Source organism: Daldinia caldariorum, assembly GCF_022478825.1.
Source record: "Daldinia caldariorum strain CBS 122874 unplaced genomic scaffold F4812scaffold_13, whole genome shotgun sequence".
Lineage (NCBI taxonomy): Eukaryota > Fungi > Ascomycota > Sordariomycetes > Xylariales > Hypoxylaceae > Daldinia > Daldinia caldariorum.
This window is the reverse complement of record NW_025953049.1, coordinates 648996-660812: the sequence shown is the minus strand read 5'-3', so window position 1 is coordinate 660812 and position 11817 is coordinate 648996. Positions and strand designations below refer to the sequence as shown.

The 11817-nt window shown below is 46.7% G+C and overlaps 4 protein-coding genes across 4 annotated transcripts; 2 read left to right on the top strand and 2 right to left on the bottom strand.

Moving 5' to 3' along the window:
• The first annotated feature begins 1497 nt into the window (after nucleotides 1-1497).
• F4812DRAFT_96993 (uncharacterized protein) lies at nucleotides 1498-3831 on the top strand. The gene is made up of 3 exons (XM_047939587.1): nucleotides 1498-2745; nucleotides 2809-3160; nucleotides 3289-3831. The coding sequence occupies exons 1-3, from the start codon at nucleotides 1949-1951 to the stop codon at nucleotides 3622-3624; spliced, it is 1485 nt and encodes a 494-aa protein (XP_047788414.1). The 5' UTR covers nucleotides 1498-1948; the 3' UTR covers nucleotides 3625-3831.
• Nucleotides 3832-4272: 441 nt separating this feature from the next.
• Nucleotides 4273-6621, bottom strand: F4812DRAFT_435903 (LEM3/CDC50 family protein). The gene is made up of 3 exons (XM_047934800.1): nucleotides 6125-6621; nucleotides 5274-6063; nucleotides 4273-5210 (listed from the first exon to the last, which is right to left on the bottom strand). The coding sequence occupies exons 1-3, from the start codon at nucleotides 6326-6328 to the stop codon at nucleotides 4927-4929; spliced, it is 1278 nt and encodes a 425-aa protein (XP_047788413.1). The 5' UTR covers nucleotides 6329-6621; the 3' UTR covers nucleotides 4273-4926.
• A 990-nt stretch (nucleotides 6622-7611) lies between these two features.
• F4812DRAFT_461071 (uncharacterized protein) lies at nucleotides 7612-8256 on the top strand (the record flags this gene model as incomplete). Its single annotated transcript, XM_047937805.1, has 2 exons — nucleotides 7612-8017; nucleotides 8132-8256. 2 exons carry the CDS (start codon nucleotides 7612-7614, stop codon nucleotides 8254-8256), a joined length of 531 nt encoding a protein of 176 aa, XP_047788412.1.
• A 200-nt stretch (nucleotides 8257-8456) lies between these two features.
• On the bottom strand, nucleotides 8457-10996 carry F4812DRAFT_452032 (glycoside hydrolase family 92 protein; the record flags this gene model as incomplete). The annotated part of the gene is made up of 3 exons (XM_047936288.1): nucleotides 8457-10687; nucleotides 10759-10791; nucleotides 10855-10996. 3 exons carry the CDS (start codon nucleotides 10994-10996, stop codon nucleotides 8457-8459), a joined length of 2406 nt encoding a protein of 801 aa, XP_047788411.1.
• Between the last annotated feature and the right edge of the window lie 821 nt (nucleotides 10997-11817).

The window sequence follows — 11817 nt, the reverse complement described above, 5'->3', positions numbered from 1 at the left end:
GAGGTACATACCTCCTACATACCAATACCTACCTAAGTAGTACATACCTACAGATATACATACCATGGGTAACTTCCCCCTGGGGATTGACTCCTCGCTGCCGGAAACGACTTGAGAATCGAGATACGGCAAGTGCAGCCAGTTACTGCAGCAATACTGCATACCTAGACCTACCTAGCGTGTAGCTTAGCGTGTTGAAAAAAAAATACTATGGTAGTGATGTCAAGGAAGACCTGGCGACAAGTATTTATTAGCTCAGGCTACACGGTCGGTATCTGCTCTGAAAGTGGAGTACGAACGGATTAACAATGCCTGAGTAGGTTAGTTATAATATCGGTGTCAGCTCGTATCGTTTTTCGAATACCTAACACGAAGTCCATTTGGTCTTGAACAATGATACATTCGGTGGTTTTCTTCATTTAATGCACTTGCGTACCTAGTGTAGGTATATAATTTACCAAGCAACGCTGATATATGCGGATTTAGGAAGCTGGTGTGAAATTGATCTGCTTCTACATTTTCTACTCCCGTTATTCCAAGTAGTAAGTACTAATTAAAGAAGCAAAAGCAACGGGGCGGGAAGGACGGATGGGATTTATTGCGCTAATGCCGTGATACCCATGGTCTCAGTACCTAGAGGCTAGTCCCCCCAGTCGTTCCCCGTATCGTCTACATAGTACTCCATTTATCAGGCACACACCCCTTGGCAGTTGCAAGATCTTATGTCATACTCTGTTTATTTGCGCCTTCAGGGTCTCACAATCGGACCATCTACATAGTACTATGTATGTATATCAACGGGAAAGGGGCGCATACAACAAACAGATACTATGTAGAAAGTTGGAAATAATAAATATATCTGCTACTATCCTAAGTACCTCATATAGTGTTTATTATCTAGATTATATTACTTTATCTTCTTAATAATGATTGACCTGTCATCGAGGATTAACTTTGACGTTGTCAAGGTTTATATTTCAATCCGAACCATGCTCAGGTAACATAAATAGCATCTTACAAATCGGATGCAAAGAATGGGACGAACTTCGTTATCTGTGCGTTCGTCATTACGTATTTCCAACGCCAAGCGCTTAGTTTGATGACACACTTATCATATACCTACGAGACTTCCAATCGATGATAGCCTATACATTTCTCAAAGTTTTACGAAAACTTGGGTTAATGTATTTTATTCGTTGTCGCATTGCATAACTTGAGCATTAAATGAACTTTAGAAACTCGAATGAAAAACGAAGATATTCACATTACAGGGCACATTATATAGTACATTGGATGAGTGCGTTCGAGTTGAGGCGCGTGAGGATGGATTGTCAGAGTTACAATCACAAATCCTCATGGTTTCAACTTGCTCCGCTTCTTTAAGCGAATTGAACAGAGATCTACATAGTAGTATCTTGTCTTGATCTAAATCTGAAATTTGGCAGTGTCACGTGGATCATGGTATCCCTCAGATCTCTACAATCCCTACACCTAACAGGTACCTAGGCAGTACAGTGACGTACATGTAGGTAATCAGGTCTGTCCAGTGTAAAGCTACCTAACTTAATGTGGTCCAAGCTCCACGGAAGCCCCGTCTATCCGCCCCGTAACTTCCAAGACGCGGTTCACGCTGTAGGTAGCTTCAAATGCTCTCTATCCTCGTGGCTCGTGGGCAGGTCTGCATGCGGTAATCGCGTCACTCTCCCGCACCTCACCTACCACGCCACCAGAAGAAAAAAAAAAAAACAACCACCACATCTATTGGCGCAACATCAAACCATCCATTCTAAGTCGCATTGTCCTCTATAACTTAACTCTACACACTTATAATTGGCAGGGTATTATCGTATAAGCTCTCCACTTTGCGACACCTTCAATTCAGACAAAGCTCCATCATAACAATTCTAACATTATAATAATTTCATCCGTATATACAATCTCTATCGCAATGGCGGAACCAACCCCAAATGATACTACGACTTTGTCTGCCATTCCATCTGCCGTCACATCAGCTGTTCCGTCAGCCGCAGGCACTCCCCAATCTCTACCTCCCATGGATCCTGAAGAGCGCGCCAAGTCCTTACACGTGTCGCTAGCCGACTTAACGGCTAGAGCTAATGCGCTATACGCGCAAAAGAAGTATGAGGAGGCAGCCGAGGTATTCTCTCAAGCTACCGAGATGCAGGCCGAGATTAATGGCGAGATGGCCCCCGAAAATGCGGATATCCTATTCCTCTACGGACGCAGCCTCTTCAAGGTCGGTCAGAGCAAAAGTGACGTCCTAGGCGGGAAGCCAACGGGCGAAAAGAAGTCGAAGGGAAAGAAGTCCCAAGCCGAATCATCGACTGCCAATGCGACCAACGATAAGAAGGCTGAAGCAGAGAAAGACGCGGAGGAAGAAGTCGCAATTGTTGCGAAGGATGGGGCCGATAATGAAAAGGTGCCCGATGCTAAGAAACCGCTATTCCAATTCACAGGCGATGAGAACTTTGAAGACTCGGATGAAGAAGAGGAGGCTGAAGGTGAAGAGGAAGAGGAAGAAGACGACGATTTAGCCGTTGCCTTCGAGATTTTGGACTTAGCACGCCTTCTTTTCGAAAAGTCTTTAGAACGAGAAAATGAAGATACTTCAGAAGGGAAAGGAAAAGAGAAGGCCGAAGAGGACAGTCCTACCGTCAAACATATCAAGGAACGCCTTGCCGATACACACGACCTTCTGGCAGAGATCTCCCTCGAGAACGAGAAGTATGATAGCTCGCAGATTTTATCAACAATAGCGTTCATCTACGACTTCTAACAGCAGCGCAGGTACCCATTAGCAATTAACGATTGCCGTGCCTCTCTGAAGTACAAGGAGGGACTTTACTCCCAGGACTCGGAGATAATCGCCGAAGCGCATTTCAAACTTTCCCTAGCCCTCGAGTTCGCATCCGTCACCACGAGCGCCGAAGACGAAGCTGGCGCAGGAGGACCGAAACCGGTTGACGAAGCATTACGGAAGGAAGCGGCTGAAGAGCTAGAAAAGGCTATCGTGAGCACGAAGCTCAAGCTCGATGCTAAGGAGGTCGACCTCGCGATGCTTCACGCGCCCGAGGACAACGAAGCGACGCGGAAGCAGATCGCCGAGGTCAAGGAGCTGATCGCGGACATGGAGCAACGGGTGAGTCTTCCGCTTCCCCGTTACACTCCCTGTTGTCGCGGTGTAATCGTGCGATAGTATAATGAATGGCCAAGAACAAGAAGAAAAGAATGAGATGAACTAACTACCGATTTTAAAAAACAAAAAAGCTTGTGGAACTCCGAAAACCCCCCATGGACGTCAACTCGGTCCTCGCGGCCGACGACACCGTACTCGGCGTGCTCGGCAGCGCTCTCGGCGAGTCGGCCGCGAATAAGGAAGCGAGACTCGAGGAGGCGAAGAAGAGCGCCAAGGACGTGTCCGGTCTCGTGCGCAAGAAGGCCAAGGACGACCACCCGAAGCCCGAGACCGAAGCCGAAACCGAGCAGAAACAGCAGCAGCAGCCGAAGGAGGAGACTAACGGGAAACGCAAGGCCGAGGATGCCGCGCCCGGCGAGGAAGAGACTAAAAAAGCCAAGGTCGAAGAAGAGCCTGCGCAGTCCTAATCTAGCCTCGAAGGGACAAATCAAGCGTGAAGGAAGGGGCGGGTAGTGGAATGTGCTGTGCTCTCTAGATGGGACTGGACTTCCTGAGATCATGGATAGTTGCTTGTGGGGCAATCGACGGGAACTGTATACTATCATGTAAAAATAAAAAAATAAAAAAGGCAAACCGGGCTTCGACGAATGGAGTAACCTACTGGGTGGAAGAAGCAAAAGCAGAAGCAGAAGCAGACATACCCGGTTCTATAGTATCGGAGATCGAGAGCTGCGGGGGAAGAAAAGAGAAGGTGCTGTTTACCTTAGCTACCTAGGTAGCTTACCTTGAGTAGGAAGGGAGGCGAATCGCATGGTGTGCTACGAATTTCCTTTACGGCACCGTAACGCATTTATCAAACTTTTTTTTTTCTTAATTCCGTGATGTCCTATAGTGTATGGTGTATGGTGTATGAAGAAATACATGATAACACTGACGTTAATGTTGACGCTGTCACTATCACTATCACGGACATAAACATAATAAATATCCTATATACAGTTAATAGATTTTTTTTGTTTTCTTCATTCCTATCAAGTTCCCCGCAGGAAGCCCCAAGTATCGGAACTCGCGACTCTGTTCTGGCAATCAGAATTAGGTATCTGTCCAGCTCGAGTCGAATCGAATTGAATCGAAGAAACTTGAAGGGAAAAAAAAAAAAAAGAAAAGGGACAAATTCAGCACCAAACGCAACCGAAAACGCCGTCAAACTCCTAGACAATCCTTGCTGCATTGCTTCTTGCTAGCCGCCCCGTTGGGAAGAGAAAAAAAAAATAGAGGCGGTCGCAGCATGCTAAACGTACTCGTACAAGTAGTAGGTAAGGTACCTAAGGTAGCTAGGTAGGAAAGGGCCTTGTCCTTCATCCGCATATATGCCTGTCTTCCAGAATACCGTTGACAAAAAAATGAAAAGAGATAATAAAAGAGAAACAAGTGACGTGACCCCCAGTGTCATATCCGCCAAACTTTCTTCTCAGAAAATGGCCTTTTTCCCCCCCTTTTCACCTTAGACCCAATCCGAACCCCACCCCTCTTCGTGAGGATTCGCCATCCGTCTCACCGCCGTAAATTCGTTGATACCGCGATGCGGAAAGATACGGCCACGGGAGCTCAGATCTTGATAAGGCAACCTGGTCTCCTGGGGGAATATCAAACTCGGGCGTTGCTATCGATAATTCCCTGAGTGGCTCCTGTGCTGTTGGCACAGCTATCCCACTTCGACCCTGTCGTGCGTCGCTTTTAACAGGCGTCGGCCTGCGCAGATTCGTCCCCTACGACAGATCGCGACCAGTCGCCATACCTATCGCTGGGCCGGATGCCTTCCCCTTGCCCTTTGCGGCCGCCGAAGATGGGGTGTTGTTCCAGGATAGATAGGTATGATCGCCGAGCTTCCGGGGCTTGATGAGGTTGGTGATAAGGAACACTAGCGCCAATGCGATACAAAAGCCGCCAACAACTAGCCAGAGAATACCTAAAAAGTTATTCTTACCGCCCATGACGGATATCGTGGTGATGACGATGCTCTTCCTGCCCTGGTACTGGTCTGTGCGGAAATCTGTTTTGTTGCGTTAGTTAATTCACATGGAGTTACGGTTTAAAACACGCGCGGATGGCTTACTGTCGTAAATATCCATAGAATAGATACCCGCTTTCATCGGGCTCGTATCATTCCGCATGTACAGTTTGCTGAAGGTCGGTAGACCTGCTGTACGCATCCAGACGATGAAGTGTTCGTCTTCGTGCAGGTTTGGCGGGGGATTCTCGGCCGAGTAGTTACCGCCGGGATATCGGACCTGCCAGTTGGGGGGCGGGACGATGTTGTCGTAGTTGTTGCTCACTCTCGGTTTATACAGATCTTTATCCGACTCCCAGGCAATCGAAGTGTTCTTCATATAATAGGTCTCGTTAGGCGGGGCTCCATCTTGGCCGACTGAACCTGGCGGATTCAAGAGTAGGGGGCTGCTGAAAGAGTCGTTGAATATCGAGTTGGCAATCAGGCCGCAGGGATAGTACATTCTCGAGTCCGGGTGTGTACCATTAGTTGTTGCTAAGGGTTGACAGTTGGAGTTGGAAACCTCGGTAATTGTGACATCATCGCCCGCAAGCTGTTTATCAAAGAATGACTGGACATAGCGACGATGATTCTGGTAGAAGTTCTCAAGGCGATAATAGAGAAGGACAGGTGGCTTCATCTCTTCAGGTATCGCAAAGGTCAAAGTGCACATGGTGACATTCTCAACTACATGGGTGCCAAAAGTTTGATTGGTTATGGAATGTTTCCACATGGCGTTGATAGTGTTGTTGTCTTTGAAGGACGGAAAGACTAAGCTCGTATCCATCAGTTCAGAGTCGTCGGTGGTGGGAGAATCCCGAAAGCAGTCGGTATAATCGATGCGCAATTCCTTAACCTGCAAGACTAACTATCAGCAATTATCCAGCCGGTCGCGAAACAAAGAAACATAGCCATACTGTAGAACTGGCATAGATTAATAACCCACCGATTGGGGCACATATGATTCCTATGACGAAGAAGAGCGGGATAACCGTCTTCGGTGTGAGGATGGGTTGCCATGCTTTCAACCTTTGCTGACGAAACGCGGTATTGGCGGGTCTTCTGCTCTTCTTCTTTTCCTTGTTGTTGTCGATACTCTCGGGAGGTGAGGAGTCGTCCATTTCTCAGTATCAGAAGAACTTTGTTTCTATGGAATACCGAGGCGCGATGCGGGTTAGGAAATGGGGTCGAGGGGATCCTGATAGGGCTGTGATCGGGAGGGCCTCAGGACCCGGGGCAGCCGGGAAGATCGGTTACTTCTGGTGGTTTCGAAAATTGACGGTCAATTAGACATTGAGTCAATTCGATAATATGGTAAAAACCCGTTGCGCCAACGGGAATACCAAATGTTAATGATGGGGTAGTTATCTCAGTAATTTAGGTTAGGTATGTATAGAACAAAAAAAGATGTCGCAGATTGAATTAAACCATGAATCTAATTGACAAGTACAATTACTTAACCTATGCATCTCCTTAGGTAAGGTTAGGTACATTTGTACAATTACGTGGCTTAGCGGTACACAGCCACTCTCCGTAATTCCAAAAAGTGCTTCAATTTGACTGATGTACAATTTATGTATGTACCTTAGGTACCTAAGCAGAATGCCGTAAAATAAGTGCTTAACACCAATGTTCCTTCCACCAACCCTTTTCAGCGAATATAAAGACAAATTAAATTCAAAAAATTGTTTCCATAAAGAGCAAAACTTTTATAATTATTCTAGTAGTCATTTTGATAGCCTACGAGACGATTTGGTAAAGTTATGTGTATAGCAAAATAACCTGCTTGGTAATGGACTAGGCACTTTTTTTGACGCCATTCTGCTAAGGTACTTAGATGTCAGCACGTGATTACCCCTGAAGGCTCATCACAGTTTTCCTACACTACAAGTTCATCCGACAGTGCTCTCTCTGCGTATACTTGACGATGCACCCCTAAGAAAATTGTTGTGGTTTAGGTTAGGTACCTGTTGAGGAACTAGCTAGTAATTAGGCTAGCGTACCAAACTTAAAGCACCAGTAAGAGGTTATTCCCACCCTTATTGCCTTCTAGAAGAGGCAACTACCCGACAGCACTTTTCTTAGCGGTGCATCGTCGAATTGTTGCGAGCTAGGTAGTAACTATCATCGCGCAAGCGATTTGTATGAAGAATTCCTTTCTTCGTATATCGAAGGGCATGGCGGTAAATAGCCGCCAAAGGTGTATCTAGAACTCAACCGTATAAGCTAGTCATTTCCAATACACCATCTAATTCAACGTAGAAAATGTTAAAAATGTCAAAGATTCCGTACAGATTTAATAATAACTTCTTTCCCGATATGCTATGCTACCTTGTACCTACCTAAATCGTAACGTTTTCCCACTTATAGGTAGCATTATAACATACCTAACCTACCTCTCTATATGGCTTCCCCCGAAACCCAAAACCCGCATCCAGAATACGGGCTCTGCTGTCCCTCCGGAGGCTCCTTTTACATTTGCCTATCGATCCTGCTCCGCTTCCTCGGGTGCAGCGAACCGGCCCCGTGTTCCAACGGAGGCCAATGTCCCGTTATCGAGCTCCGCCCAGTCAGCTATGACACTTGCCCGGATAGTCACCAACACGACGACAACGAGGGCCTCGCAGAGCAATTCCTCTCCCCGGCACATAACAGCTATTCAGAGCGGACTGGGTTCGTAGTTGGGCTTAGTGCCACGGGACTCGTTCTACTTGTCCTAGGAATCGCGGCTTTGATATGGAGGAAGAAGATAAAGAACGCAGTGCAGTCCTATATGAGACCTCGTCATTCTGCCAAGAACCAAAGCGACGGTTCGCGTACTAATCGGCAGACAGGCAGGTTTACTTTCGTCAGCTTTCAACGTGTTGAAACCTGTTTCTATACCAGGTATTTACCTAACGAATCGATTAACTTGCATGTTTTAGGTCGTAGACCTATACTAGAGTCGGAGAATTCGTCGGCCGCATCTAATGGCACTGCTCACTCTTACAAGATGCACAAGCGACGGGGAGTTACGAACTTGCGGTCCTCTGTTTATCTGAAAGCTTGATATTGCCTTTTTCCAACGTACGAACTTAGGAAAGTCTTCGAACAAGTTGATTCTCCTGGTTACCTAGAAGGTACTTACCCATGTATCAATACTTCAACGAAATCGGGTAGTCAACGTGCTTCATTTCAAGGTAGTTAATAGTACTGGTATTCACGTAGTGATAGTCTATGTATCTAGGAACTTTTAAGATACAAGTGGCTCTAGTCTTTACTCGTGCTTACGCTTGGTGGTATATCGTCATCGGCTGTACCCCAAGCGGTGCTCTCCTTATCGCCCAACGTGAGTTCCAACGTCCCACCCTCGAGGAAGAAGCTGTGCGTAAGGTAACTCTTGGTGTATTCCTCCCCGTTGAGCTTGGCGCTTTGGATGTAGATGTTCTTGTACGCGGTGTCGAAGTTACTGGTCTTGATCGTGGCCGTCTTGCCTGTTATGCGGTTGGTGATCGAGACAGAAGGGAAGAAAGGGGCTGTGATGAAATAGACGTCCTGCCCGGGATTGGGAAATATTCCCATCATCGCCAAGGCTACGAACGACCCCATGGCGCCTGAGTCGTCATTCCCTGGGATACCCGCCGTTGTGGTGTTGAACTGGCTGGGAATATAGTAGTGGACTCGCTCGGTAGATTTACCAGGACGGCCTGCGTAATGGTATTGGAATATGGTTAAGAATGCCTGTTCGTCACCAACATAGAGGATACCGCTCTCGTGAAGATAGTCTAAGCGGCTGACAAATGCATCGTTTCCGCCCAGAGTAGAGATTAAGGTGGCCATATCGTGAGGTGCAAAGAAAGTGTAAAGCCAGGGACTGCCCTCGTATGTCTCGTGGCCACCCGGGTTGAGGTAGCAAGAGTCAAACGATGAAAGGGGAGAGCAGAGCGCCGCATCCTGGTATCCAAAAGTGCCATTTAAATATCGTGGCTGTAGGAAGCCGGTGAATCCAGTGTCCCTACCATTTATTTCCGAAGTCTGGTCGGCATTGTATAAGTTAATCCAATTCTCAGATCGTTTAACATACTTCTCGTAATCATCCTGCTTGCCAAGCGACTTTGCCATTTCGGCGATGCAGAAGTCGTTATAAGCATATTCAACGGTTCTGGATACACTTCTCGTGAATAGACCAGTGCCGTACGGATCATAGTCGTCTGCGGGGATGTAACCATACTTCTTCCAACTATATAAGCCGCCACGACCCTCGTAGTCCCAAACCGGCGGTTCGTCTTCTGCATCCTTGATTAATGCCTCGTACCCTGTGACCCAGTCGACACCCTCGGTGATGTTCTTGAGATACGCATCCACCAGCACGATATCGGCATTAGATCCTCCTTGAGTCCACCCTTTACAAAGCGACATTCGGCAGTCTGGTAACCACCCCTCGTGTCGGTAGATATCGATGAGAGAGCGGATCATCAGAGTTTGGGAATACGGGTCTACTAGAGTAATGAAAGGATGAATGCTTCGGAATGAGTCCCAGATACAGTACCATGAGTCGTAGTAGGGCTCGTCGCTTTCCCAGAGATAGTTTTCACCCGTGTAATCTTGAGGACTCAGCATTGCCCTGTACACACCACTCCAGAAGATTGTCTGCCAAGCAGTGTCTTCGAAGCCGGTGGTATCAATACTCAAAACAGAAAGCTTGTCTTTCCAAATACCCTCTGCTGCAGCCAAAGTTTTCGAGAAGCTGAAGTCCGGCACTTCCGCCTCGGCAGACCCGCAAGCTTGCTCAACACTCTTGAATGAAAGTCCGACGCGAACAGTAATTTTGGTACCGGTTTCAACCTCATTAAACCAAGTGTAGGCCCCCCCTGGTAGAGGAGGGGAATTATTGTCTCGTCCCAGGACAATATTCTTAGGATCACTGCCAGCCCTCGTGTTCGCGAACACACCTGTTTCGCGTATAGAAGGTCCTTGAGCAAAGTCGGCACAGAAGTGCAGTGTATATGTGCCAGTTCCAAAACTTGGCTGAAAAGTGCCGCTGCCGGAAATCCTACCGGTCTCTGGGTCTACAGATGCATTGCCATCGAGACGGGTATCTGGCAGATCGGTCAAGTCGAAAAAGAATAGAGGGCTCAAGGGCGCGTCTGCGGTAGCATTTTTCGTAGCGTTACCGAAGAATGTAAAGTCGTAAAGAGCTGTGTGGTTTGTAGCCGTAATCTCGGCCCTTATACCAGAGACGAGGTCAATGGTGAAATAACCAGGGCGCGCAGAAACACTCCCATCGACGACTTCGACGCTGCGCTGGGTTTTAGGAAAAACACATCCGTTTATCTCATCGTTTGCGCAGCCTGGATAAACGAAGACAGGAAAGTTTCCAAGCGATGAAGCACCACCAGTACCCGAGTCGTGCATATGAGAGAAGCCTGTAACAGGACTTCCATTTGAGGCATATCCTCCCTGATTATCGCTCGTGACATCCGCTACCGCTTTCGCCATTCCTAAAGACGTATTAGAAATTCTTAATTCTTGCTCTAGGTATATAGACATTACGGTTGCTTATCGTACGTACCAAATGGCAGGGTCGCCCCGGCGAAAACATGACCTATAGCAACGTTCAGTTAGGATATCTCGGTCTCTCTAGATAATATATTGTAAGTGAGCTCACCTCCGTTACGAGTACCGATGAGAGGATCTACGAAGTCATAACCACTGACAGAGCTGTTGGTATCCCGACGGAATAGATTTGCAGAGGTTTCTCGGCATAATACAGCCACAATGAGAGACCGTCTAAGTAATTGAATGCTCATCTTGGGTATCTATTCTGTCATTGAGCCCTTAAACATGACGGAAATATTATAATACCTTAGGAGGTAGGTATTTACTTTTAGCTGTGTAAGTGAGGAGGTAAAAGAAGCTCGGCACCTTAAAGGAGAGCAGCCGAGCGGTATGTAGAGGGTATGTCATAAGATAGACCCAAGTAACATTGCATATTTTCAAGGCGGGGGCGTAAATACCCCGGATTCAGAATAGCATTCTCGTATACTCGGTTATAATTAGAACAGGCTGGAGATTTATCGCTGGCCACAACGGCATGGCAAAGTCCTTCAGGATCAACATCCCTTCGATTGGATTAAACCTTTTCCGTTGCAGCTAGGAATTGTACCTGCTAAAATAAAGACTTGATAGCGGCCTGGTATTATTGGATCAACAAGTTGGGTAACTTCCAAGACTACCTACTAAGGTAGTTACGATTAAAGCAGAGTTTGGATTGGCAGTAACTTGAATTTCCCAAGAAGTCATGAGTGTAAGTTGGGTGAAGGTGCAACTATTGCGGCTTAAGTCAATTCGGATTGAGCTTGCACATAGTAAGACGATTGCTGATGGTGTATAGCTTCAATTGTCTTGAGAACAAACGGGACTAGGCGATATTTCAACTGTAGAAAAGGCTCAATGTATAATTCCAGATGTTCATTTCGTAACATTAAAACATACAATTTATCACAGACAGATGAAATAGGATGAAAATATATATAGAGATAGTCTAGAAAGTGCACTGGGGCCATTAGCTGACTATCCGTTATGGAGGATAAAGTTGTTTGATTTTTGGAGGTTGAATGAAGGCTAAAAA